At 43.6% G+C, this 27,719-nt stretch overlaps 1 protein-coding gene across 2 annotated transcripts in view; it reads left to right on the plus strand.

Moving 5' to 3' along the window:
* Window positions 1–688: 688 nt before the first annotated feature.
* LMF1 (lipase maturation factor 1) overlaps window positions 689–27,719 on the plus strand; it is a 205,993-nt gene continuing 178,962 nt past the window's right edge. The window contains exons 1-3 of one of the 2 annotated variants that reach the window (XM_061992553.1): window positions 689–881; window positions 10,676–10,985; window positions 24,539–24,549. In XM_061992553.1, the coding sequence (XP_061848537.1) occupies window positions 689–881; window positions 10,676–10,985; window positions 24,539–24,549 (514 nt within the window). Of the gene's footprint in view, window positions 882–10,675; window positions 10,986–24,538; window positions 24,550–27,719 lie in introns of those variants that run through there. The other variant, XM_061992552.1, reaches the window with a different exon arrangement.

The raw sequence follows: 27,719 nt of genomic DNA on the forward strand, positions 1-27,719 counted from the left end.
AGAACAATGCAAGCAGCAGTGATGGGAAACAGGAAAGACAAAAGGAGCATTTAGAAGGCACGTCTTTACAGTCTGAAACCCGTTGAATAATGTTACACCTGATAACAGATACTTTCTCAGAGACTGTTGAATGGTTTAGCGGGGCAGTATTTACTTACGTAGCAGGATACACCACGCACGTCTAAGCTCATCGATGACTGCGGAGGCCACTTTATTCAAATGGTTTCGCTAAAACCCCCAGTATTCCTGAAACTCGACGTGGTGTCAAATGCTTGATGGCTATACATGATATGTAATAGAAATAACGGTGGCTTCAGAAGTGGCAAATGGTGAAATCCTTAGGAATTTCAGTCCAGGGGAATGGGCCGTGGTGCGGCGGCAGGAAGGGAAGAGGCTGTGGCCAGAGCCTGCCCGTGCCAGCGGAGAGGCCTGGCCTCCTCAGGCAGTAGGTGGGCGATGGGTTTTGGAGCCAACTCATTCCGTTTGTGGTTTTAGTTTGGTTTTTTTTTTAAATGCTGCACTTTTTCGCCGATTCTCAAAGGTCGTTCCTTGGGTACGAGCGCCCTTTTCCACAGAAATCCCGTCGCGGCCCCGCTGTACAGACACCGCCAACGCCGCCGGGTCTCCCAGCAGCCGCAGGACCGCTCCCCGAGGGCCCGGCGCGGCGGGGGGCGGGCCGGCCGCACGCATGCTCGCTGCGGGCTCGGACATGGCGGCGCCCAGCGCGGCGCTGAGGCGGAGGTGGCCGGGCGGCGCTGCTGAGGCTCCGGAGCGGGCTGAAGGGGCTGTGGCGCGGCCGGCGGGCAGCGAGGCCAGGCTGCCGCCGGGCACCTTCTGGCTGACCCGCATCGTGCTGCTGCGATCCATAGCCCTGCTTTACTGTGAGTGTCTGGGCGCTGCTCTGCGCCTCTTTCCGCTGCCCGGGGAGCGGGTGGGGACCCGGCCCGCTGCTGAAGGCGGTCGGGCTCGTTGACGCGCACAACCCTGTGACGCCCTGGGGTTGTCCCATCCCTCACGACCTTTCCCGATGCAAAGCTTCAGGTGGGGCAGGGATGAGCCCTCGAGTGCTCGCCTTCCCATGGAGTCTGTTGCGGGTGCAGCGGGTCTTAGTCCTGCCGTGGCAGAGAGAGGAGGCCCATGAACGTCTTACCTACTCGTTGGTGAATATCTGTTAGCAGGATGGTGCTTTGCCCCAGCCTCTGGGTCCAGGCCTTGTCTTGGTATGGCAGAGATGCAGCAGTTGCACTCAGGACCCCTGCCTGCGTTTCACCAAAATACTGCTCAATTTGAGGTGTTAGAGAGATGTATTTGCCCACACAAAGATGGAGGGGACAACTGAGATGTGAAATGGGAAGAGCCTTTTGCTTCTAACTCTGGCTATGCTGTTGATCAGGGACTCTGTGGCTGACAGATGGGATAGGACAGCAGGTAATGGACTCCAAGTTGGAACACAGGAAGTTCCATTTGAACATGAGGTGATACTTCTTTGCTGTGAGGATGAGGGAGCCCTGGCGCAGGCTGGAGGTTTCCGAACCCACCTGGATGAGTTCCTGTGCACCCCAATGGAGGTGAACCTGCTTTAGCAGGGAGTTGGACTGCATGATCTCTAGAGGTCCCTTCCAACCCAGGTCATTCTGTGATGTTGGTACCACAAAGCTGGTATGTGCCAGCCTTACTTGTCCATTTTTTTCAAGGTAGGTGCTGTGAGCTAACTGTGCAAGAGAGGAAATCCTTTTCTTACACAGAATCAGGTTTTTAGCATCTTATATAGGGAGGGAGAGAGATGAGATCTTTGAGTGCCAGCACTACCAGTCAGGACCTGGAATTGACCTTAAAATGGTTAATGGTGAAACTGATTTCCAGCCTCGGCTGTGCTTGTTTGGCTTCTGCTTTGGCAAGTGATGCTGAGAGCCGTACTTGAAGCCCACTAGTGTTCCACTTAAAAAATATTCACAGTGAAACCCGAACTGACATGTAACACACTATGTTACAAATTCTAAACTTGCCCCAGATTTGTCCACAAAATCGTTAGGATTTGTAGGCTGCCAGCCTGCTTGGATTATTTTGCATCAAAACCATGCAGAAGTTGTAGTTTTGTATGGTTTTGACACGTGCTCTGTTTCTAGTTTGGTTTCAGCTCTTGGTGAAATGCGGGGTTATGACTCTTTCAGTCAAAATGAAAGCGATTCCGATATTCCCCTGTGTGTAAATCCAGACTGCTGAGTTTCCCGTAGCTCAGTTTGCAGTTTCCTTATGAGAAGCTGATTAGTGTTCTGTGCTATGTGTTCGGTGGAGGCCACTGCTTTCCGATTGTGGATTTGGGGTTATAAATATGCCACATCCAGGACCAAATGCTGTCCCAAAGGGTGGTGGTGTGTTTGATGGGAAGGGAGCAGGCAGTGGCTGGAGGGGGATGAGGCAGAGTAATGCAAAGAGCGAGTCAGACATATGGGACCTTCTGGTGAGTGGGAGACTTGATTTGGGCTGATGAGAGCAGCAAGAAGTGAGGAGCAAGTATCTGATTTGGGGTCAGGTGAGTTACAGTGTGGACACAATTGAAGTCTATAGGCTGCAGGGAGAGAGTGAGGATGTGTAAGCCAGAGGATGAAGCTGAGATTGCAGGCTGGCAGGTGAAAGCAGGATGACAGAAAATAGGGAGAAGTGGATTTGGCACTTTTCCAAATAGCAGAGAGTAATGAGAACACCTGTGAGTCACATGAGGGGGAGGAGACCCTGGAATGTTTCTTCAGAGTGAGGAAGCCTTTTTGAGAGAAATAGTCTCAGAGGAAGGGGTTTGGATATCAGGGCTGAAAGCAACAGGGCAGGAGGATGGTTCTGTCCTTTACAATGGAAGAGGTGCAAGAAGGCAAAAGTTTACCTGCCTGTTATGCAACTTCTGCTTGATTGCAATCAGGTAACAGTGATTTCCACTGTTTGTTTTGGTTAAGTAATAGCCAAACGACCCAAAGCCAGAAACCTAGGCCAGATTTGAGACAGGTCAAATTCTGACTTGAGTTGTCACTTGAAGCAGGGTTGGGGCTCCGTCTGTGATCCAAGCAGAAGGGTGATGCTGCTAACGTTATAACCAAAGTGTTAGGGGGGTGGAAAATAACTGACGTGTCTGAGATGGAGAGATTGTGAACAGACAGATTTCCCTGTCAAAGGCTGCAAAACTGTGACACGGCTGTTGGGATGGGATGGGATGGGATGGGATGGGATGGGATGGGATGGGATGGGATGGGATGCTCTCCAGGGAAGGTGGGTTGCCTTTTGGTCTCTTCTGAGAGCCTGGGTTTAGAAACAGTAGAAAACAATTTAAAGCCTCTGTGCCAAGCTGCTCTTCCAAGCTCTCTTCTGAAGATGGAACCATTTACTCTTTGACAGGTTTGGGTTTTTTTTTACACAGAAGTGGCGATTCTGCACACTCCAAGTCTTAGACTTGTTGAGGAAATGGTTGATGCCTTTGTGACAGTTTGACATTCCTCAGTTCTGGGATGCTTTTCCCTCTTCTTTCATTTCACCCTTTAAAATTTAACCCTTTTGTTCCTGCTGTGCTAAGCAACAAATCCTTCAGGGAGACACCTTGTGTTAAAGCATCAGGGAAGTGGTCACCTCCTGATGACTGTAGCTCCTCCCTATTACTGCAGCTATGTCAGCTGAGGGAGAAAGGGAGGGGTGGAAGAATGAAAGACTGTGGTTAGGATGGAGAGAATGTTGAGAATATGGATGATCTACGCTGTACAGTGATGCCGAGGTGAGGGGCAGAATCATTAAGCATCACCTGGGAGCTTGTCACCTCCTTCCTGCCTCCAGCTCCGCTCTCGAGAGGCTGTTTTATTGCCTGATATAAACTGGGGAGATGCTTTCTCTTTGTATCTCCACCTGCAAGGCAGCCTGGCAGAGCAAGGCAGGTGTGAAGTGTCCTTCTGTGTGCCCTCCCTTCTCCCCCACCCCCTTTGGTTATAACAGCTCTCCTTTTTTTTTGAAGGGGCTTTCCAGAAGGAGCCAGAGCCTGGGAAGTCCCTGGCAAAGCAGCTGTTTGTCTGAGAGACAGGCTAGAGGTGGGAAGGTGGGAAAGAATCTTATGATCTGTGGAGGTCAGTGACCAAAACCACCTGCTGCTTGCAGGAGTGGAAAGGAAGGGGAAAATGTATCCAAACTAAAAGTGCTCAGTGAGGTTTGCTCGTTGCAGCAGGCCTGTGCTTGTGGGGTCTTCCCAGCTGAGCGCTGATGTCAATGCAGTGCCTGTGCATGCCATTCTGTGTTTAGTAGTAGCAGCGCTTTGCACTTGCAAATTTGGTGCCAATTTCTTAAAAGTGATAGCCCTCAGAGGCATTTTCAGATCTGGGACCTCTTTCTCCACTTCACAAAGTAAGTGTGAGCAGACCCTTGCAAAGGAGAAAAGTGTAAAGTAACGCAGAATCCAGCCTTGGGCACTGGGGAAGAGAATAACTGTGTAGTTGTGCCCTGTTCTCTGCTCCCATATCCCCCTTTCTGTTTCTGTACAGGTATCTTTGTACAGTACTGGTGTACCAATTAAAGAGATTTGTCTCAGATTTCCACTGTTGCAAGCTCTCCCTAAGTGGCTAATCACAGTCTCTAATACAGTAATTCATGGAACAGGGAGTCTCGGAGGAGTGCTGTTTTGAGATTTGAAGGCTTTCTGTCCTGGTCTTGCATTGTGTGTTTGTTCTTTATGGCAGGGATTGACATTTTGTAAATATAGAAAGTCTTGAGGTCTTGTTGGAAGTGCTTTTACAGGTAAATAGCTGATCCCAAAGCCCCTGACAATGAACATGTGTTATTCACTCCCTTCATTCTCTAAGTCATTGTTAAGTACCCTTTTTGGATGATTACTATAATCAGATTCCAGATGTAGAAATTTAAGTAATTAGATACCACCCTTCCCAGTTTCAGCCAGACTCTGTAGAGTGCTTTGAAAGAAAAGCTTTTATTTAAATCCAGTTTATCTTCCCTCTCCTTGTGTATTGTTTAATAGCAGTATTTTGTTTCCCCAGAGCTAGAGGTATGGGAAGTTCATGCTACTTCTTACTAGTTCTGAAATCTAAAGCCTTCTCAGGGGGATTTGGCTTCCTGTAGGTTTCTGTCTCTCCCCAGTGTCATCCTTTCTCTCTCTCTGTGCCATCTCCCCTACTTTCCCTCTTCCCTTCCATTAGTTGTATTAAAAATTTCCCAGTAGCTTTCAGCTTGCCTCATCAGGATTGTAGCACATCTCCCGATGCTTTTTCCTCCCCTAAAGGTTTTATTTCAATGTGGTGCTTGTTACAAAGTCTGTACAACAATGGCAGTATGTTAGCACTGTGTGCTCTTTGCAAGCTTCATGCCTCCCATTTAACTCTGCACCAAAGAGCCCTGTAAGCATGTCAGAAGTGCCTTTGGTCCTGAACAAAGCACTTTCACTGTGGGAAGATAAATTCATTGCAAGCAGTGATAGTTTAAGGGAAATGATAACAAGAACTGAGAAGGAGAAAATCTATCTCCCAGGCTGCTGCTTTCTCAGAGCTGGTCTGGAGCAGAGGGAACTTCTGAGGGCATCCTCCAGCTGCAGGCTGGACTTCCCCTGGTGTGGGTTTGAACAACCTGTATCCTATGAGGAAGCTTTTTAGCAGTGCCACAGCCCTACCTTTGCTATTTGCTTTCACTTTATTTCAAACAAAGAGGCAGAGGGGAGGTAAGTGATTATAAAGCCCCCAGAGCAAACACCCCAAAGTCTTTAGCTTTTCTGTGAATGGCAATAAAACAAAGAAATGTTAAGAACAGCCTACTTTGTTTTGTGTTTACATATGGCTGAAGGATTGCATGATGAAAAGGGGATGCTTGGTTTCACCTTGCCCTTTACTCAGTGCTACGGTGTTTTTGTTTCTGTGTTTCAAAACTTTGCAGGGGAATTTATCAATTGAAAACTTATTTGATTTGATAATAATGGAAATACCATGAATGTTCTTCCCTTTTTATTTTCAGTAGTACAACTTCAGCTTGCCAGCATCCAGCATAGGGCCTTTTTTGAATGTATTGTTGGGTCAAAGGTACACTTGATGTATGGCTCGAGGCAGACTTTTTTGGTGTGTGCAAAATGTAGTTGGGTTTTCATGCAAAGCTCAGTGCTCTTGGTTCATTTCTTCTTGTGGTTTGAGCTTTAAGTAAAAGTTAAGTCTGCCTTTAATGAGGAGAGAGAGAAAGCCATATGACCGGAAAGTTTTGGATTTCACATCTTTAAATCTTTACAGAGCATGAAGAATAGGATTCTCTCATTCTCCTACCATGACAGGCTGAGCCTAGACTAGGGGAGAGGAACTGAGGTGACAGGGCAATATGGATGGACCAAATAATTTCAGCTGGGTGACTCTTGTGTTGCATGCTTGGGTTGTGTTTATTGGTAGCATGTGGGTTTGTACAGGGAACACATTCTGTTTGAGGGGAGAGAGGAGGCTGGCAGATGAAGGGTAGAGGGGAGAGTTAATGGAAAAGTACAGTAAAGCACCTTCTGAGGTGAGAATAAGTAGAGAAGGTCTATTAGCAGTTGATGACAATTTACATGTATTACTTATGTAAAGATCAGCTCACAGCAGGTAGAGGAGTGTGCTCCCATGTGAGCTGTCAAAGGCTCTGTCTGCCTCCTGAGTGGGAGGGAGCATGGGAGTCGCTGAGGCTTTGAGTCTGCAAAGGAGTGAACGGTCTGAAGAATGGCAAAGTGTTTCAGGTGGAACAGAGGAGACTGGCGTGGGCTGAAAACACCCAAATCCAGGAAGTATTGGTAAAAAGTCCAGGCAGTGAGCAACTACAGGGGTGATGGACAAAGTGATGGGATTTTGTGCTGGCTCTGGAGACTTGGAGGTATACAGGCTGTCTGCTCAAACTCTCTGTTGCCATTTCAGCATCCCTTTGGTTAAGACCCTTCTGTCTTTGCTGCCAGAGATCAGAACATCTCTGGCTTGCAAACACCTAAGAACACAGCTTTACAGAGCATTTGGAGCAGCTGAGATGGATGCAGTGCTGTTGCTCAAGTAGACTCCATCCGTGCCTTGGACCACATGGGATGGTTGCATAGTTGGGTTCCCCCAGCATCAGCTGACTTACTAACCAGTGAATTTTACTTCATGTGATAGAACTGCTCTGCTACCCTCTTGCCAGGAAAAAGCTACAGGAAAATGAAGAGAAGTGATTAACCTTGCCCCATGCCCCAGCAGTGCAGCAAGCGTGCCAACCAGGGCTCAAGGTGGAAGAAAACTTGTTTGACCATGAGGGAGTGGGAAGATGGAGAGTGGAAAATCCCCAAGTATAAGGCCGAAGCTAGAGGGCTTTCAGAATAGGGGTTAAGAAAGAGGAAGAAAAGCACAGGCTTTGGGGGCAAAAGGGACTTCTTCCCCCCCACCCCTGCAAGCCAAGATCAAAGGAGAGGCTCCTGAAGAAGGCAGCATGATCTGTGTTAGAGTTAATTTAAGGAAGCAATAACAAACTGCTGAATAACTTCCCTTTTTTCCCCTGGATCTGTGCCTCTCCTGTGTTGCTGAAATTCTTTGTGGAATCTGTCTTTAGTTTCAACTATTGCCTGTGTCAGGTAACATGGGAACTGCTGCCTGCGGGTTGAAGCCTCTTAAAGACTTAGCTGATGCCTTGGGTGAACAGGTCTAAATACAGTTTGGTGGAGGGGCTTGAGAAGCAGGTGCTGCCTAAGGGATGTGCCCTTTGAAGATGCTCCAAAAGATGCTGGAGATGAGTGGAGAGAGAGCACAGCGTGGTGTGAGGCAGTGGCTCAGTGTCCAGGAGAGGGAGCTGTATCTGGGACTGAGCAGCATGTCTAGGAAATGCTGCACACATGTGAGCGATAAATGTGCTCACTGCATGTGGGTCACGACGGAGTGGGAGGGTGATGGATCAAAACTTAAGTGGAATGGTCAGGATTTGTTTTGGGTAAGATGAGTTCTTCATAAATTAGGACTATTGCTGATGGGATTTCGTTGTGAAATGGCAACATGCAAAATATAAGCAGTGCAGCATCCTGTGAGAAATTAGTGCTCTGGAGGAAAAGCACTTTGGAGCCCAAGCTGGGCAATCTTTAGATGTGCAGTTCATGCCAGCCTATAATGCAGCCTTTGCTGCTTTCAAACTTAAAAAGGCTCTACAGCAGTTTGTACATAAAATGTGTAGTTTGTTTTTCCTAATTTACCCTTTCCTTGTTTATCTTGCATATTGTGCAGGGGTCTAATTTAGCTTTTTTTTTTTTAGAAGGAAAAAAACCTGCTTAGCAGTTATGGGTTGGGGCAGTAATTTCTGTAGCATTTAGAGGTGAATTTGATTAGCACTTTTGGAAAACTGCACAGCAAATTGCAGTGCTAATCAAGGGAAATCAAACCATGGAGCTTTAAGGCAGGGTTGGTCTTGGCCTTTTTTTTTAAAAAACAACTCAAAATTAATATCTTAAGTTGTCTGAGGCTCAGAAGTGTTATATTTCTGCCAGTTTCACATGTTAGGCTTTCTGATTACACAGCTTTACCAAACCGAGTGTTGGTAGAAAAAATACGAAAGCCCTAAAATATAGACCACTTAATTTGAAGTCCAAAATGGATTCCTCAGTATTGCAAATATTATTTTTTTTTTCTTGTCCCTCCCTGTCCATAATTGAGTAAAATATTCTGTGTTGTCTTTTATTAGTCTGTAAAATCCTTTGCTGTGTATAAAAGACAGACAGAAAGAGATGCAACCAATTAAACACCCAACTTTATTGTGTTATTGCTGTGATTCAGGATCTGTTGAAATCAATGGGAACCCTCCCAGTGACCTCCGATATGCGTTGGATTGGGAGTTTTAGTGGTTTTTCAAATGAGAACAAAATACGTGCCATGTGCATAGAGATGAAGTAAGTGCTAAGTGGATTAACTGGAAGCCACTGGAGACCTTTGAGAGTGTCTGGGGAGAACAGGGCATTTCTTTTTATTCCCTGGGGCTGCAGACTTTGAGTTGCTAGTCAAATGGCAAAGAAATGAGAATCCAGGCCTGAACTCAGAGTATAGTTTTATAGACACTTTCCACCAGCGTTCCCAGTGAGACACCCCAACCAGCTGAACACCAAAATTCTTGTTTGCAGGATGACAGTATTCAGATAAGGAAGGAAACAGATTTGATTATTAACTAAGGAGGAGTGAGGGGGAAAACAAATCAGCCTTTTTGCAAGACCTCTGGTATTGCTACATGTGACGTGTCTGGTGTTTGGATAATGTTTGAAAGATGGGTAACTTAGCTGCTGGGAGCAAGATGTATGGAACCTAATCAGGAAATGTTGGCCTTCATCATTTTTTTTTCCTGAGAAATAGAGATTACTGCAGTTACAAACTGCAAATTGGTAACGGGAGGAGATTCCTAAAATATGAGATAATCCCTAGAAACTGACCAACTTACTGTGTAGAACATAAAATTCTAGGTCTATAATCTGTAATTAAATTCCTATGTTATGTTAAAAAAAGCATCTGGCCGTTATAAGATTGTCCAGTGCAAGAGCATAGACACTATAAATGGGAGAGCTGTAGTAACACATAAAAAGTAGCAATTTAGAGGGCAGGAAGATATTAAGACTTTGTATTTCCAACCTACCAGGATGTGAGAGGATCCAGAAGGTCAACCCATAGCATAACTTTTCTGCATTTGCAGTGTACAGCTATTAACCATTATGCTGCCAAACAAATTAACGTGTCTTTTCGATGCTTGTCGAATGGTGTATATAAGTTTAAGGTGTCTCATTAAAAATATTTGAAAATATTAAGTGTTTTCGATATAAGGAAATTATCCAATACTGGATAGATGCACAGCATTACGTAAAAATGGAGATATGTTGTTCCCTAAAGCCAAAACCTGGCAGGCACAACCTGCTCTCAGTCTGCCCTGGGTTATTTGTACCAGGAGCAGCAGGTGTTGTAAATCACCGTCAACAACAGAGCCCATGCTGGAGCTTTTGCCTATTTACACTGCAAAATGTTTTGTGAAACTGAAATAGGAGGAGTCAGAAAGTGCAGCTGTGTCTTTGGTGCTGCAGAGCTGAAGGTAGTTGTGTCCTCTGTTCTGGCTGCTTCAGCTATGCTCCCTCATATCTATATGTGAGCTGAGGTTTTCTCAGTGTTGCCCTTCCAAGTACATGTTGTAGAGAGGAAATCCCCTCCAGAGGTCTTGAAATTAATGTATTACTTTCACTCATACTCTGCAGTACAATTAAGCTGTTTTCCTCGTCTGCATTAGGAGATGAATAGTGTATGTGACTAAGCTAGGGTCATACAGAGACTAACAGAGCTGGGCTGAGTCTCCCAGTTCTACACTGGATCAGGTCACTCAGTTACAGGGATTTTTTCCCCAGAAGTCTGTTGCTGGGTTTGCCTGAAACAAGTGGCATGTCCCTTAGAGCTGTTAAGGAGAAAATTAGCTCAAAACATACTCTGTGCCATTTTCTGATGGGAAGGCAGAAACGGTATTTATAGAATTCCTGTCTCTGCCTTCTATATCATGGTTAATAGAAATGATTGTGTTGTGTTTTAGTGGAGTTTAGGACATGTGAATAAGTTTCTGCCCAAGACACAGATACACTTCTGTAACTCTGAACTCAAAATACATACTTCAGCCTGGAAAGTTTCTAATACTGTTCCCCCCTCCCTGCGTTGTTTTCCTCTAGTTGTGGCTTTCCTGGTGGCATATCATCAAAACAAGCAGCTAATAGGAGAGAAGGGGCTGCTCCCTTGTAAACTGTACCTGCAGAATGTCAAAAAGTATTTCAAAGGGAAGATAAACCTGGATGCTCTGAGCTATGCGCCAACAATCATCTGGTTTTTGGACTGGTCAGACATGGACAGTACCTTGGACTACCTCTCCCTGCTTGGCTTGGCAACTTCAGCCTTTGTATTGATAACTGGATGTGCAAACATGGTCCTCATGGCTGCCCTGTGGATTCTCTACCTTTCTTTGGTCAATGTTGGACAAATCTGGTAAGTTAACAAATCTCTCTGTTATTCTCTGTAATCTCTGCTGTTCATTGTACACATCAACTTTCTGTTACTATTTGAGGTTGGTAATTGGTAAGGAGCAATGTAGGAATGTCATGGGGAAAGTATTTGGCAGAAATCAATTATGGGCATGCCTTACTCTCTCTCTTACCTGGAATAGCTGCCCTGATTTCTGTTGTCCTCTGTGAGAGGCAAGCTGGCTGCATACCATGCCATGCTACACATTGTCTCTGCTCTGGAGTACTGTTGCTTTGGAGTGGCTGTTGCAAGGGAGTTCCCCAGTGAACCCTTGAGATGGTTTCTTAATTTTCAGTTCTATCCAGAAGACAACTGGAACACTCAAGATGAGTGCATAAAGCCTGTGGGGAAAAAAATAAAGGAGAAATAGTGGCTGTCTGCATCTTACCTTGCTGCAGGGAAAGGTTGTGGTGCAAAAAGAAAGGCTTTTGGTGGTTCTCACGCTTGTTAAGGCCCCAAACACATTGGTTAAAAGAAAGTGGGCCCGTAGAACCCCAAATTTCACTACTTCACCTCTGTAGCAGAGATGGTGTGTGAACTCCGTGGAGGTAAAGACTGCCATGATGAGATGCCCAAGCCATGGACATAATACAGCTGTGTCACTGGGATGTTTTTCCCAAATCTTCTGGCTCTGCAACATGTCAGGACACCTTCCTTATAGATGGTCTCAGTGAACTGGATTTTAAGGATCTGAATGTGCTTGGGCAGCCCTGTGTCTTGTCCTCTCCCATTCATTCCTATCCTACTCCAGATGGTATGTAAGTGGGTGAAAGATAACAGCTTCTGTTTTCTGAAAAGCTCTATTCTCTGAGCTTTTAGCTCAGCGCGAACATAAGACTGTGAAAGCAAGCCGCAAAATCTGAAAAATAACTCAGTGGATAGTTTTCCATTGCCCGTTTCCAAGTTATTCCAAAATTGCTTGTCTGTATTCCTAGATTTTTTATGTTACAGGGCAAGAATTCAAGCATCATCCTGTTCTCATTTCCAGAGATACAGGAGCCTGTGTCATTGTAGCAGCAAAATCCGAATGGGTTCTTTGACTTCTTTCTCTTTGCGTTTCTGTTTATGGGAAGAAAACCCTAACAACTTCCCCCTCAAGCTGCAAAAGTTTTGTAGCTGCAAAGACGGACCTGCAGTGACTCCTGAGGCTGAAGGTTTGTTCTGGCTTGCTCCTGAAGTAGTGGGCTGAGACATTAGCACGACAGTCTTTCTCTGTTAGTGCTCAGTGTGCTGGTGCTGTGGCTATAGTGATGCTATAGTGTTGTTACAGTTTTGTTTTTAAAAAAAGCTGTCTGAACGTGTTCTCTGTGTCTTGTTGGACACTGACGTTCTGTGCTGCTCCTCTGCTCCCAGTTGCTTTTCCTGATACAGGCAGAGTGAAGGCAGAGGTGTGATGTCCTTTCTGCCAGTGCTGGAGAGCTGACAGTCCTGCAGGTTTTGCCAAAAGAAATCCAGTTGTGCTTATTGAATGCGAGGCTGCTTTGTCATCTTTCAGGTCTTTGAGGGAGAGGCAAAGGGCAGGGGATAGAGCTGGGAGCTTTTTTCCACTTCTTCACCAAACCACCACCAGTGTCCAGCAGACCACATCCAAATGCCTCTTCCTTTAGGGGGGTTAGAAACTCACAGCCAAGTGTTAGGTTTCTGCAGCTCTGAAGACAATGAGCTGGCCAGCAAGAATGCAAGTGGAGCCCAGAGTTTGAATTTTGTGGATGCTGTGGTTGAAAGGAATCCACTCATGATATTTAAGATAAGACTGTTTTTTGTTCCTCTTTGCTACTTCAGATTGGGAGTTTAGAAGTTACTGTGGCACAGGCAGGTGACTCCTGGGATACAGTAATGACATACCAAGGGAGTGGGTCAGGTTATTGTGGGGAAGGAGTGAGACAAAAAAGAGAGTGAGATAGGAGGCGTTGCCTCAACTTCATCTCTTCTTGATTGTGTCATCAAATATATTAAACAGGAAATTAGGTTCCTCTTGTTATGAGGTGAGGGAAAAGAATCAAAGCAACCCAGCAGTACAGTTCATTCAGCTGTGGTTATATTTTTTTCATTAGATCCTCTGAAATGGGTCACTGAGTGGTCAAAACCATATTATTATTGTGCATACAGTGTGACATTCAGTTCCTGGAGAAGGGGATGCTGGGTGGCTAGGTACTTAACAGCACAAGTAAACATGGGGAAAGAGCAAAGAGGGATGGATTAATTTCATACCATGGTTTAGGGAATTGTGGCATGAAGGATGAGCTGAAAGTACCTGAAATCTCATTAATTCTGCTGCTGATTGTGGCTGGATGGGTGGTAGCATTGGCCTTAAAACCAAGTCTGGCTTTAAAACTCCCTTTTCACAGTGGTTTCTGGGGGGGTTAGATGGCTTGTTAACTTTGTCTTACTCTCAAATTTGGGCAGAGTGAGAGGCTTTGATGAATTCTGACTGTTCTTCAAAGTGACTGTTAAAGACCACAGTGACTTCTTATAGAGGGGGAGAGGACAATGTTGTCAAGCATTCCTGATCAGAGTTACAAGGCAGCTCAGCAAAGGCATATCTGAAATGAGGAAGAAATTCCTCCAGTAGCCACATTGTTTTATAGTTATTGTACTGTCTTTCTTCCTGCGAGCTGGCACTGCAGGGCTGGGCATGGACCTGTGGGCTGACCCGATCCAGCAAAATCTTGTACAGTAGCAGCCTGAGAAGCCAGTTCAAGGATGAAAAGGAGTGATAAGGAGGAATACAGTTCTCTTCTTTAGGCCAGTGAGGAACAATTTCCTCCTTTTGTCGCCTTTTCTCTTTTTTTTTCTTCTATTTTAATTTTAAATGTTTCTATTTGTTTTGGGCTGGAGTCTCCAGATACCGGGTGCTGCTGAAGGAGCAAGTCTTTAAACTGCTGTCCAGCTGGCTTGGGCTCAGAGTCAGAGGAAGCTTTAGAAGAGCAAACTGTCTCCTTTGAAGGGCAGGACAAGTTGCTTGCCTGCCCCTGTACGGCTGACCTCCACTTGTGAGCTGGGGAATACAGTGTGTGCCTGGGACAGCTGAGCCTGCTGGGACCGCACGGCAAGGGACCAGCTAAAGGTCTTTGAGGGTGTTATAACCCTCAAGAAAGCTGCTTCTGGAACAGGCTGATTTGAGCTGTTTGTAGTGGATTTTGCAGGATAAGGATTACTTTGGCAACCTAAAATCCTGAGAACTGAAGCCAGGATGTGGTCCTGGCCCTGAATTCTTGATGTTGCCAGTTTACTGTTGGTGCTGCCAAAGTGCAGGTGAACTCTCTGAAATAAGGTATACTTTGGTGGTTCTCAGAATTAGGCTAGATTTCAGAAAGCAACATAGTAATTTTGGATGAGTGTGAAATGTAGGGCCAAGATTGCCTTTGCCAAATTTGAAAGTGGAATGCACAGGGAATCTTTTGTAATTCTGGGCATTCTGTTCCCAAAACTGCTGTGATACTCAGGGTTTGCTCAGACTCAACCTGAATATGTTCTCTGGGTTATGGGGCATGCCTATAATGGTGCTGCACTTGCATCAGAAGCTCAGGGTGTCTGTCTTAAAATTATGTATTCCCCTCTCCATCTTTTAAGTTTTCCTTTTGGAGTAGGAGGAGACTGTCAAGAATATAAAAGTCTGCCAGTGGAAGATTTAATGTCTGACCCATAGGCTGAGTGAAGTATTTAATCATTATGTTAATTCTAGCCTTGATTTTTCTTGTAATTTCTCCAGACTGCCAAATTTCAGTAAAATAACAATAGTGAAAAGTGGTCCCAGATTGGGTATAATAGAAGCTACTTGTTGAAGCTAAAGATGCTTAAAAAGATTTTGTGGGAATTCCTCATATTTCAGCATCCGTTTTGCAGACCACAAATCATGCTTGTCTAGCTTCAGTCACTGGAAGAAAGTGCAGCTCCACAGGTCCAATACCAATGCTTTACCATCCTCTCTGTTGAATATTCATATAATGGATTGTCGTGCATATAAACAAGAATGGGAAAAACTGCCCCTTTGTTTAGAAGTAAAAATACTTGTTGCAGTTGCCTCATGCAACTTCATTTGTCATTTTATTCCCTGTGGTCTCTGCTGGGACACGTGCCTGCAGCAGAGATGGACCATTAATAGTAGAGGCCTGTTGTCAGGATGAGCTGTCTGGGAGAGGCCTTCCAGCAGAGGTTGAAACATTTTTGTACCACAATAACTAATGCACTGCAAAAGTGAATTCGTAATTCTGGAATAAAATCACTTTTATTCCACAGTAAGGTGTCTCCAGAGAGTTATTACATTTTCTTATATAAACAAACTTTTAAACTACTCTGCCACTGATCTGTTTCTTCTTCAGTTGTTTCCTCATTGCACTCCTTTGCCATGCATTTTCAAATGTCATCTGAAAACCCTTCCTTTCCCTTGGTTGTTGTGTTGTTTCATTTTACAAAGCATATTGCCCACTGTTAGAGAGTACAGTTTGCAAGACACTTGATACAAAACCTAGGATTGTGGATTTTTAAAATCCTATTGCCTTTTTTTCTTTCACTACTAAGATTCTGGTACAGTTACAAGAGCTCAGGGGAATAGGTTAAACAAGCCAATAAATAAAACATTATAGCATGAGGTGCCTACAGTGTTCTTTTCGCTGTGTTCTTCCCTTGTGGAAAATGTTGGTGGACCTACTGCTAACAGGTATTTAGGGTAAAGTAAGACTAAGCAGCACACTTTTTTTTTTTCCTGCAGGGAATATGAAACTGAACAGTGCTTCACCATTCTAGGACCCCGGAGATGGCAGGCGAGTGCCGTTTGAGCTATGCTCACGTGCCCTTTGAAGCCCATGTGCACAGGTGGTTTCCAAGAAGTTGCAGATGCTGCAACGCTTTTCTAGACCACAAAGAGGATGATGTGCTTCTGTCTTTCTGGCCACAAATGTGTGGTGCTTTTTCATGTTTAGCTGGCTGAACATAGTATTAATAGCTTTTAACCTGAACATTAAAGATGTAGTGGAGGAACAGGTATACTATGGGTCATAAAAGTATGTCTCTGAGGCATGTAATGTAATTGCAATTAAATTACCATCCTCAGAAGTTCATTTACAACAGAGAAAGAAGACTTGTATGTCATGGAGGTTTTGTGGTTTATATGTCTCATTAAAAACCACTTGACCTATGCAGGACTTTAATCACAGTCTTCTGTGTGCTAGCCAATGAACTGGTTCAGGCTGAACTCCATTAAATGCTAGGGGGCTGATGAGATGCTCAGGGCTGTGTTTTCAATCGCCAGGAGGGCATTAATAGCCATTAAATGGACCTCTTCCACGCCGTCTTTCCTCATATTTTCTACAGCTTTGGTTTTTCAGTCTAAAGTACTCAGGTTTTTGTCTACTGTCATCCTATCCAGTAAAGGTTAGAAACAGGTATCTTCTGAGTTTCATATTCCAGCTTGTAAAACAACCAGCTTATCATTTGTGGGTTGGATTTGGCAAAACATCATTCCCATTTTTAAGGGTACAGGCTTGTGACCCTCTTATGACAAAAGCACAGCAGATACAGAGTACTCATTTTATGGCTAGAAGACTCTTAGTCTGACATGCAAAATACAGATGGAAGAATCACCCTTTGAGCTTCCAGCAGACCAGAGCTGGATCAAGGGGGAGTGAACATATCTACATGGATACGTTTGAGCTAATGCACTTTTTATTATGCAGCATAGGCAGTTCAGTGAGATTTTTTGACTGTTCCCAAGCAAGCAAACACTGAAAGATCAGGAGCTGTGAAAAGAAATAGGAACTTTTGTATCCTAGGTTTCATCAGTACATGTTATTTGCTTGGGAAGTTCTCTGAGACCTCACTATACAGGCAGGAATGGATGTGTTGGGCTGTACTTAACTGTATGACCTTGGCAAGGTCTTTCCATCAGTCTATATCCTGCTTTGTCTGTCTGTCTGGAAGTAATACAAGTTTCTGCTGGGGGACCATAAGACTTAATTGATATCAGCTTTACAGGCATTAATATTTGAAGGACAAGCAAAAAAATCAATGTTGTGCCAGAATCCAGTGTACAATTCTATGTATTAAAAACTATTTAGGATTTGAGATGAGTCCCATTAACAAATATCACATTGATATGTATGCTAAATTGGAGTAATTTGACGTTTTCTAGGGCCTTTGCAAATAATTGGCTTGCAAAGAACTCTTTTTGCAACGAGGCTTTATTTTTCTAGCTCTCCAAAATATCCCAATGACAACAACAACAAGAAAACTTTGAATATCTTATTTCTTTATCTGGCCCTGGCCTTGGCAATAAACCTGAGGAATTTCTTTGTTATCGTGGATCGCAGCCTCACATCCCTTTTACTCTGAACTCCCCTCCCTCTTTCCCCAGAAAGAAAAGATTATCTCTAGAAACGTAAACCAAAAGTTGAAGGATCTCAGGGGGTCATCCTTCCTGTCGAGGAAGCTGCTTTTTGGCACTTCCTACTCGCACAGAAGAGAGGGAGCGTATCAGTTTCAAAGAATGCTGTGAGCAGCCGTGAGCAGTTGATATGACATATTAATGAAAACAAAGATTAATACCATGTGACACTGTTGCCTTGCAGTACAACTGGGAACTAATGAGGCTAATGAGAACCATATTTTAGTTTGAGAGATTAAAATTTAATCATGGCTGATGTCAGAAATGAATCATTTAGTGTTTCCCCCCCCCCCCCCCCCTCCATGGTTTATCCTCCCTGCCCTAGGCTGACTTTTGGTTTAGCAGCAGTCCTTGAAGGGGGCCAGTTATCTCCTCATCTGGCATTCAGCATGGCTGGCTGGTCTTCCTTAGTTCTCAAGGCTTGTAAATGTGTAGTCTGCAGCGTGAGGCTACTTGGTTGAGGCAGTTGAGTTAAACACAGGTGGCAAGGGGTTGTCTGCCGTTAATTTAGCTTGGCCTTTTTAAAGGGGCAAGCAGGAGCAAAGAACACAGTTGCCTTAGGATATCCAAGGAGGTTTGAGTGTGCTTCTGCCTACATCTACTCTGAAAACTGTACATTAGTCTGTGAGAGTGGAGTGGGCTGAAAAGGCAGTTAATATAATATTAAGAAAACAGAACAGCAGTGATTTCTGTCTTTCACTTTGCAGAAAGCCTCACAAAATCACTTAACGTCACAGAGCATAGTGCTCTGATAGCACAGCAAAGGTCAGCAAAAGGCACGTAGCAGTGTTCTTTCACCTCCTTCCTGCTTCTGCTGCCTCTAACTTGATTTCATGAGAAGACTGTGTTAAAACATCATCAGCAATTGGAATGGGGTATGGGGCAAGGCTGTGGCACAAGGAGCCGTGTATTCTCTATGAAGAGTTAATACCACTCCACGGCTTCCTTCGGATGAACTGTCTCTAGATTTCAATTGCTTCTGCAAACGATGGCTGATGAGAAAATGAGAGCAAAGAGACTATTAGAAGATGATGTGGTTAGTGGCATGGCTGTGCAGTGTCTGATGTACTACAGGACTTTGCCAGAGACTGAGACAAATATTTTTTAATTGCTTATTATCTGGCACATCTAATTGCCAGCTGTATTCAGTATGCAGACTTGGGTATTGATTCCACAGCTGAAAGATTTAGGAAAAGAATGAATAATGGGGTTTTAATTTTTTTTTAAACTGTAACTTGCCAAATAGCTTCATGCAACCACTCTGGTCCAGCACACGTTCCTGTAGCTTAATTCCTCTAACTTCTCAAACAGCTGTGGTTGGAAAGAATGTTAATACAGTGATTGGTATAGCTGAAAAGTGATCAGGGGTTAGGGAAGGGTCCAAGCTGTGGCAGGATCTTTGTTTACTAACTTATGTAAGGGTCTAAATCCAGAAATTTATTCTAGAGAATAGTGTTTAATACCAGTGATGCCAGCTCACTGTGGGGCTGAGGTTACTGCACAACTGTGGGATTTGCAGGGATGAGCTGTGTTGCTGCAGAAATGTTCCTGGTCTGTCTGGGTGAACAAAAACTCTATTCTGGAAAAGGAGCAGCAAGTGACTGCAAAAACAAGTGAGCTTTCTTGGGAAAAGGATCTGGGATAGAAAGTAGGTGTAAACTTCCGTTATAGTAATTTGTGAACTTAGGGTACAGGAAATGGCTCTGCTTTCACTGCCACCCCTAGCCTTGCTGCAAACTTCTTCATTTAATAGGGAATCGCAGAATGCTTGGCAGTGGGGGGCAACCTTTGGAGAGAGATTAATTAATGCAATTAAAGGATTTATTCTTTTTTTTTTTTCCAATCAAGGAATGGAATTACTGAAGTGTAGTTTTACAGGAATTCACCTGCCAGCATGCTGGCAGCAGAAATAGAAAACCTTTCTCAGGACCTGCTAGTTCTGAAAAAGCATGATTGAAGCACCTGTTTTGTGCTGCTGCCCCGTGCACAGACATGTACCAAAACGTCACAGTGGGACTGGCCTCTTGTTCTAAGCCTTGAATGTGTTCAATGCTCACCCATTTACATTACTTCGGTGTCTGTTTCCACTTGCTGTGTACACACTTTTCAAAGTTGTTTCTACGTAGGGAAATGCAGTAATTTCATCACATTGGGCAGCATGGTGCAGCTTCAGCAGGGTGAAGTGGGGTGGAGAAGCTGCAGTGCTGCTGTGATTGCCTTCCTGCTGCTGACTCCCATTCTTTTCTTTCCTTCCTTGGACTCACTGTCCAGCTTAAGGAGCAGCTCAGGTCAGAGCAGGGTTCCCGAGACTGCCATTTCAACATCTGGTTTTGGCACTGGAAGGATTTAACCAAAGCAAACTTCACTTGAGTTTGACAAATTCTACAGTCGCATAAGCCAGGTCTTGTAATAATTTTTAGTTTTGGAAATGAGTGCAGACAGACTAGTTGTTGTATGCTGGGTTTTAGTTGGGTAATTCACATTTGGTCTCCTAAACAAGCCTGGTTCCCTGCCTTGCAAGGGCAAAATAAAGTGATGCTTGGATGGCTTACTGCCTGGGAGCCGCTGCTTGCCGGGCCGCAGGGAGAGCCGTGCGGCAGTGCCCGACCATGTCGTGGCTGCAGGGGATGGGCTGTGGGTGTGAGCACCTGGCGAGGCTCCAGGATGGCGGCCGTCCTGTTCCTCATCTGTTGGTTGGCTCCAGTTTTGCTCAGGCACCTTTCCCAGCACCATGTGCAAACTGAGGAGTAAACCTCATCCTCAAGTGCTCTTTTGTTTTTTTCTTTTTTTTAATATTATCCCCGTTCCTTCCATTTAAATGTGGATGTTGTAATTATAGAGCACAGAATCCCAGTTTTTAGAGATCTGTGACCACAATAAAGTGAATCCAGAAACCAGACGAGTGGTTTCACTTACTACCATTCTAGCTTATTTCCTCCCCCCATGACCGCTGTGCAATACTAAAGGCTTGGCAGCAACTGAAACCAGCTGTCAAAAATATTTCTTACCCCCACACTTTTAAGTGAATGATGTTCTGAAATTAATGGTGCACTAGGCTAATTCTGTCATTCTATTTTGATGGACTCTCAGTCTTTGAAAGTGATGTCTGCCAATTGACTTCTTTGTTTTGAGGCAGCGTGCTGAGGAAGTGAATCCCCAGGTGCCAGGTACTGTATGTATATATACATTGAAAAGATGAGTTGTGGAGTTTTTTTGTCCTGAAGTGTTTACAACTTTAATTTGGTTGGTGTATTGTGGTTCACCAAACAAGCTTTCAGGCACGTAAGCCAGTAACTTGTTGGAGCATCACGCACAAGACAGTCTGGGATGAGGTTTTCCACTTCTTGGAACTGGGGAGGTGACAGACAGCATCTCGTGTCTGGTTGTCACATTGTGCTGGAAGTGGCTACGGCCCCACACTGAGTAGAGAAGAGGCACAGGCCTTGGCAGTGGGAAAGAAAGTGGCCTGTTGTGGTGAGAAGCTGAAGGAAATGAGTTTGATTAGTTGAGAGACAGGAAAACTGGGAAAGGAGACAAAGATCTTCAAGTGCATGAAAGGAGCAGAAAGGATGAAACTTAGCTGTTCTTGATGTTCACTATCTCTACATGGATGGGACAAGAAGCTATTGGCTTACATGATGGAAAGAAAGATACAGATTAGATGTAAGTAAAAGCCTTCTAAATGCAGATATGGAGGAACACTGGGCTGAATACCCAGTGGTGATGGTATCTCCATTGCTACTTAGACAGGTGTTGGTCAGACGTGATTCTCACACAGCCAGTCCTGTCTTGGGGCAGGTGGATTTCCCACATTTTCTATACTTCCATGACTTAGCCCTTTTTTTCTCCTCTAATGTAATGTGTGGATTTGTGGCAGGCAGCTCATCCAGCTTTCCCTGTTACTTGAAACTTTGGTAGGGAACTCTTCACGCTGTCACTTGTGTGCTCATTTGATTGTCCACTGCAGTCTGAGGCTACTACAGTTTCCTGGGGAGATGGTCCCCTGCTTCCTTCTCTCCCAGACTGGGTACTGGAGGGAAGGTCAGGGTAGTTAATATCTCATATTTCCATCCTTCACTGGGAAGGGATGCTTCATGGTGTAGCTTTTACCTGGTTTGAATTGTATAGAGGTACTGCTGTGGAAGCCTTGTTACAGCAGATTTTGGAGCAGTACCCTGATGCAGGATAGAAAATGTCTGTACTACCTAAATACCTTTTCCACCATCACAACTTATGCAACCCAGAGACTAAGAGATATTCAGAATGGAGATGAAAGTTGACATCTGGGTTCACTTTCTGTAGAGGATGTTCTCTGTGGAGAACAGTGAGAAAAGCTGTTAACACCAGCTGCAGATTAGGGTTGCAGCAGGGAATTATCCTGCCTTTGGAAATCAGTTTAGTTGGAAGGATCCTGTGGTATTGAGCACTACTGGGATGTGAATGGTGGATAGCACTGTTTTTTTCTTTTTTTTTGGATTATAAATACAGATGTATTTTCCTAATAAACATCAACAGATGTAAATATAAAAGTTCCTGTATATATTCTAGTACTATTTTTTAATAGACACTTTAGAATTTTATCATGATTTACAGACTTCTAAGAGGAATCCCTTCCATTATATAGTCTGTGTAGCTACAGGATAGGTGAGTGGAGAAGCAATCTGAATTTGTTGAGCAAGTCTCATCTGCTTTTTCTCCCCGTTGACTAACTAGAAACCATCATCTCACGTGCTTTGCACACAAGAAGAAAAAAGATGTTATATAGAAAAGGCAGTGTTTTCTGCTGGGCTGGTTTGGGAGCTCCCTGTTCTTTTGCACAGAGGTGCCCACACGTGGTTTGGAGGCATGGGAAGCTCTTGCAGAGCCATGTCCTCAAACCCAGCTCCGCTCCATGCTGCCTCCACCATGGACACTGCTGGCAGCGAGTATTTTCATCAAGAGTGATGAAGTTTGATATATTTTAAACTATGTTTTGCTATCAAATTTTGCTTTCCAGGAATAAACTTAAGCTAGAATTAATCAGCATGACAACGTGGTGAAAACAGTTTAACTCAAATATTTGATGATGTTTATGATTCCCAGCTGATTCTTACAGTCTTTCTAAGTATGACATGAAGTTTTCCGGTAATGACAAGTCATGGTTAATTACATTGTTTCCCCAACCAGAAAACAGAAATTACATAACATTTTATTTTGATTTAGAAAATGTGAATGGCATATACTTAGAATTTGCAAAATTTCTAGTTTTGACAATGTGCAAATCAAAAGCTCCTCTGTTGAAATTAGCCAAAAAACCCCAAGCCTGCTAAATGAAATCCATGTTTTAACTTGTTATTATCTGTCGATAACACTTCAAATGCCAAGGCAGGGAATAGGGGAAAAATATCCATTTTTTAATAAACAGTTCTGTTTACTTCCTAAAAACAAGGAAGAAGACCTTGAAAAGGAAGAATGGTAATTAGGTTCCAAAATGCAATGTGAAGTCTGGGGGAATTGGTTACCTGCCTGTTTGTACCTATTAAAACAGAAAACCTGCAAGAAGCCCTGCTGCTTTTATGTATTTGGAGTGGGCCATTTGGTTTGGTTTCCTTGGCATTTGTGTTGCAGGCTTTTTCAGAGAAATAAATTCACAAGTGTTTGCCTGTCATCACATGACAAGTTATGGAGCCTAGATTGATGTAATCAGCAACAGACACATGTCAGAAAACTTAATGTGGTTCAGAAGAATACAATATTTTATTAATTCCTCATTTTGTGTGTGTCTCTCTGTGTGTGTTTTAAATGAGCCTCAGGGGGTTCTTAACTTCTGCCAAGAAATAAGAATAATTCGTACAAGTTTATGTTTAACTGCACCACAACTGTGGTGGAGAATAGTGAAGTTAGGTTGCCCTTAATGACAGATATCTTTATAAAGAGTCACTTTTTATTGAGAAAGTTAAAACTTGTTGTGCATTTTAAAGTTATTACTCTCTATACGCCGGTAGCCTTGTATGAAATTGTTATTAAATATATAGTAAAATATTTAGATTGATGGATTGCAGAACTATTCAAACTATATGTGTGTGAGTAAAATAGTTGCATGCCTACTTAGGATATTTTCAATAGGAGCAAATCTTTCTGAAAATCTTTCAAAGCTTGGGGTATTTTTTTATTTATTTTGGGGTTCTGGGTTGTTGTGGTGTTTTTGATTAATATAATACATTATGCTGCAGACAAATAATAAAGCCCTGATGTGGAAATGAAGCCATAATGGAAGTAAACACAAGCTGTCTGTTGAAGAACAGCATCTTAAAACTTGTTAACCTTTGGGTTTTCTTTTAATCAGAATTGGTAATCTTACAGAAAATCACTATGGTGTAGCTAAGGCTAACTGTAATTTCAGTGAGAAGACCAGTTAAAAAAGCCAGTTAAATGATGCACCAGATTGTGGCAAAAACATGAAAATGATCCAGTAAGTGTGTATCACTTTCCCTGAGACAGTAAGGATTGATGAGCAGCTAGGACACAGCACTCAACTAGCAGATGGCATGGTGCTAGACTTCTCTGCGTTCAAAAGGGAAAAAAACCCAGTGAATAGTTCACTAGCAAGGAGTAACTTCTTGCTTTTCATCAGCGTGGGCTTCATCAATGCTTTGTGTTTTTAACAACTTGAGTTTTTGCCTTCTGCCTGGGAAATGCTTAGCTTTGGAAACTGTACATGAATGATCTTGCAGTGGAAGCTTGTTAGGCTGCATTGTACTGGCTCAGAGGAGTTTCCCAATTCAGAGGGGAAATGAGGAGCAGCCCTTTGTGAAGCCCAATATCTGTTTGGGACTATGCTGACTCTTCTGGGTATGCTGCTTTAGCATCTTTGTTAAACGAAGTGTGGCCACTTGCTTGGAGTGCTAGATAACAGCTTAATTTGCCCAGAAACGAGGAATTTGTTCTTGCATTTCCACATAACAGCAATTTACCATTTAGTGCTTTTGAGTTGCATGTTACATGATTTAGGCCTGTTTCCATACTCCTGGACAGATGTGTTTTGAAACCCAAAATGTGTAAAGTTTGAAATACAATTCATGTGAGACATAGGTTCCTGGAATTGACTAACCGAGATTTTTTTTTTTTTTTGCTTTTTCTTCATTTTGTTTTGCAGGTATTCCTTTGGTAAGTGAATAAAAATGAGAAAAAACCTGCGGTTATAATTTATTGGTGCATTTGTGGGTATGTAGCTTTTATGTTACTCTAGCTTGCTTCCTCTGTGTCTCTCTATTAAATGTTTAAATCACAATTGTCTTTACTCTCTGCCTTTCACTGAAACTCTTTCTACCTGTATACCCTTAAGGAAAGGAAGACTGCTGTAAATTCTGTAAACTGAGATTGAAAGAGACTTGGTGGAAGGATTGTGTTAGTACCAGCTGCATCATTTGGAGGATCACATTAGAGGTGAATAGTTAAATAAGCCTGAGGCAACCAAGCAAAGCCAGGTCTGAAGGACATCCCCTTGGAGGGAACATGTTCCTCCTAAATTCCAGTTCCTTTTCCACTGGTGATTTGCATGGACGTCAAGAACCTCTTACTCATATAATCTACTTTCCCACTGGTGTGTGATGCAGATAGGACTCCCTTGGAGATCTGGAAGGGCTGATTCGTGCTTTGCACAGGTTGGGGTTTTTAGCATTAAGTACTCCAACCCACAGCTGGGCTGTAAACAGAAAGTTAGAAATCCTAGTTTCTCTCTCTGGTAATATTAGGAAAACAGCTTTTGTATTTCTGATTTTCTGGGAAGTACTGCCATGGTATAATGTCTTAAAACAGCCTGTTTGGCTGTGTCTTCTCATCCTTTTGTCCTGATGCTCCTGCTACGGATAGGTGGGTGGAGGAGAATATGTCATTGTGTGGCTGAAAAGGGGACTCATATTCCTAACTTGTCACTAGCCAGTCACAAATAGAAATTTGGTTATTCTAGTAAAAGGCATAAGAGTAGTTCAAGCCCATTTGTGTCTGTGTATTGTAGATACTTGCAAAAATAATGACTTAGCATGCCTCCTCCTTCTCCTCCAGGGAGCTGCAACTGTCTCCTTGTTTACCAATTGGTCGTTTTAATCAGTTATAAGTGAACAAACTGTTTTAGTGTATGTGGGATCACTGAGATGGTGTTTCACCAAGTGGAGAAGCAGAGGAGCGTGGAGAATTGTTTCCACTCCTGTGTGGTTTAGATAAAACTGTCACATTGGACGTGGATATTTAACCATCTGGACTTGACAATAAGAATCCAGTCTTTTGCTGTGTTACTGCGGACACCCATCTTAGTTTAAACACGAGCCATTCATCTTCTGTATGTGTTCTTTACTCACACTGATGGTTGTAGAAAAACTGCTTTTCACAAATGGTGTTTTATCTTTCTTTGACCTTTCTTTATGTCCCAACTGGATAGCCATCCTATGAGGATTACTGAAGTCCTTTGTACGCAGTAGGGTCTCTCCCTTCCTTATTTTTGGCTTAAGGGCTACTTCTGAATAAGATGAATGAGATGTAAATCTTGAGTTACTTTTGTTAGAATACAGGAAAACCACAATATTTTTGTTATAATATAGCTGAAACAACAACATTGTCATCCATTTCTGTAGAAGTACATTAAATATTGCTGAGCTCTGGAAGCCTTATTCTTTGGCAGCATCTACTTCAAAGCAAGATCTCTTTTTTTTTTTTTCTTAAAAAAAAAAGGATAATATTCCTGGAGAGATCTTTGTAAATGCTGACTATTTCCTATTCCCCTCCAGGAAGTGTGCTTTTTTTGATGCATCTTAGGATGGATTTTGGTAGCCTCTATTAAAACTGCAGGCTGTCCCTATGAATTTTAAAGAACTCCAGAGTCTGGAAATAACAACAAGCTGCTAGGCCAAATGGGATCAACTAATATTGCCACAGGTTTTGCTCTTTGCTCTTACTCCTGTCAGGTAAGTTATTAAAAACACTCCTCACTTCAGGGAATGAGCTGCAAAACAGCCATTCAAGAGCTTTCACAGTGCAAAGTACCGGCTGTGGCTGTGCTGGACAATTTCTCTTTGAAAGGTGAAGAGGTGCTCTGCAATGCAAACTCAGGAGCGGGTGTGAGCCTCTGGATGAGTGCTGTTCTGAAATTAGCTGAGCTGTAATAACTTCTGGGCGTTATTGTTACTTGGGTACAAATTTGGCTTTTGATGCAGCGTGATGTGTTTTAGTGGGTGCACAGGGGTTTTGCATCAGGTCCCTCCTTCTACATGGATAGGCAGAGCATGGGCATGTGACACTCCCTACCAGGAGATGGGAGCACCTGACTTGATGGCCCTTTTTCCTCCCTGTTTTTGGGAGTGTGATGCTCTGATTGCTGAGCATGGTGTATACTCTGATGGGACTGCAGTTGGCTAGAGTATGCTGGATTGCCTTGATTCTACCTAACTGACCTGAGGCTGCCAGGGAGCTTTGGGGGTGGGGGTCAGTGGATGGATGGGTGTGCTGACTGTCCTCAGTGGAGCACACCTGCAGGGCCGGCAGCCAGGCAGTTCCTGGAGAGCTGAACTTTCGTGGCAACTTCATCCTCAGTCTAAATCTCATCTTTGAGCTTTGCTGTACCTAGGGCTTTCTTAACCATGGCCCTCTATGTTCAAACCCCTTTGGTGACCACGAGCCAGCTGGCCTTACTCAGCACTCCTGGTCCTGGCTCAGCTTCAAAAGTGACAGGTCTCCCTCTCTCTGCAAGTTACAGCTGTGGTACTGGGACTAGAAAGAACCAGCAAGGTCAACTTGTTACTTTATCCATCTTTAAAATTAAGGACATCTTTTCTCCTAGCTTAGAATGAGAGCAAAGCTGCTTGAACAGATTTGTGGTGTTGACAGCTTTGTTGTTTCTGACCCATTCTAAGCAAGGTTATGCCCTCCTAGAGCAGTAGTTCCTGATGATGTTTCTGTCAGAGATACCCCCAAGGACCTTTTCTTTCCACTGGAAGCCTGGTTTATTATAATTGTTTATTATCTCTGTTCTAACAGAGACTTTGAAAAAGATGATGGTCTTGTACAGTCCTCTTCTGTTCTGACTTATCATGTTAAGTAACCCCAGATATTCAGAAGATAGTTTGATGGCCCTAAGCCTGTCCTGAGATAGTGGTCAAGTGAGATACCAATGGGGAGCTCAGCAGAGGTGCAGAAAATCTGCAGACTGTGAGAGTTGTAATGGACAGCCATGGCTCTCTGTAGAGTAAAAATCCAGGTGTAGTGTGGGAAAATGATGTAACTGTCTGGGAAGATTCTGACTCCCCATCATCACCTCCATGGCTGTCAGATACCTTTCAGAGCAG

Source organism: Colius striatus, chromosome 3 (assembly GCF_028858725.1).
Source record: "Colius striatus isolate bColStr4 chromosome 3, bColStr4.1.hap1, whole genome shotgun sequence".
In the NCBI taxonomy this organism is placed as follows: domain Eukaryota; kingdom Metazoa; phylum Chordata; class Aves; order Coliiformes; family Coliidae; genus Colius; species Colius striatus.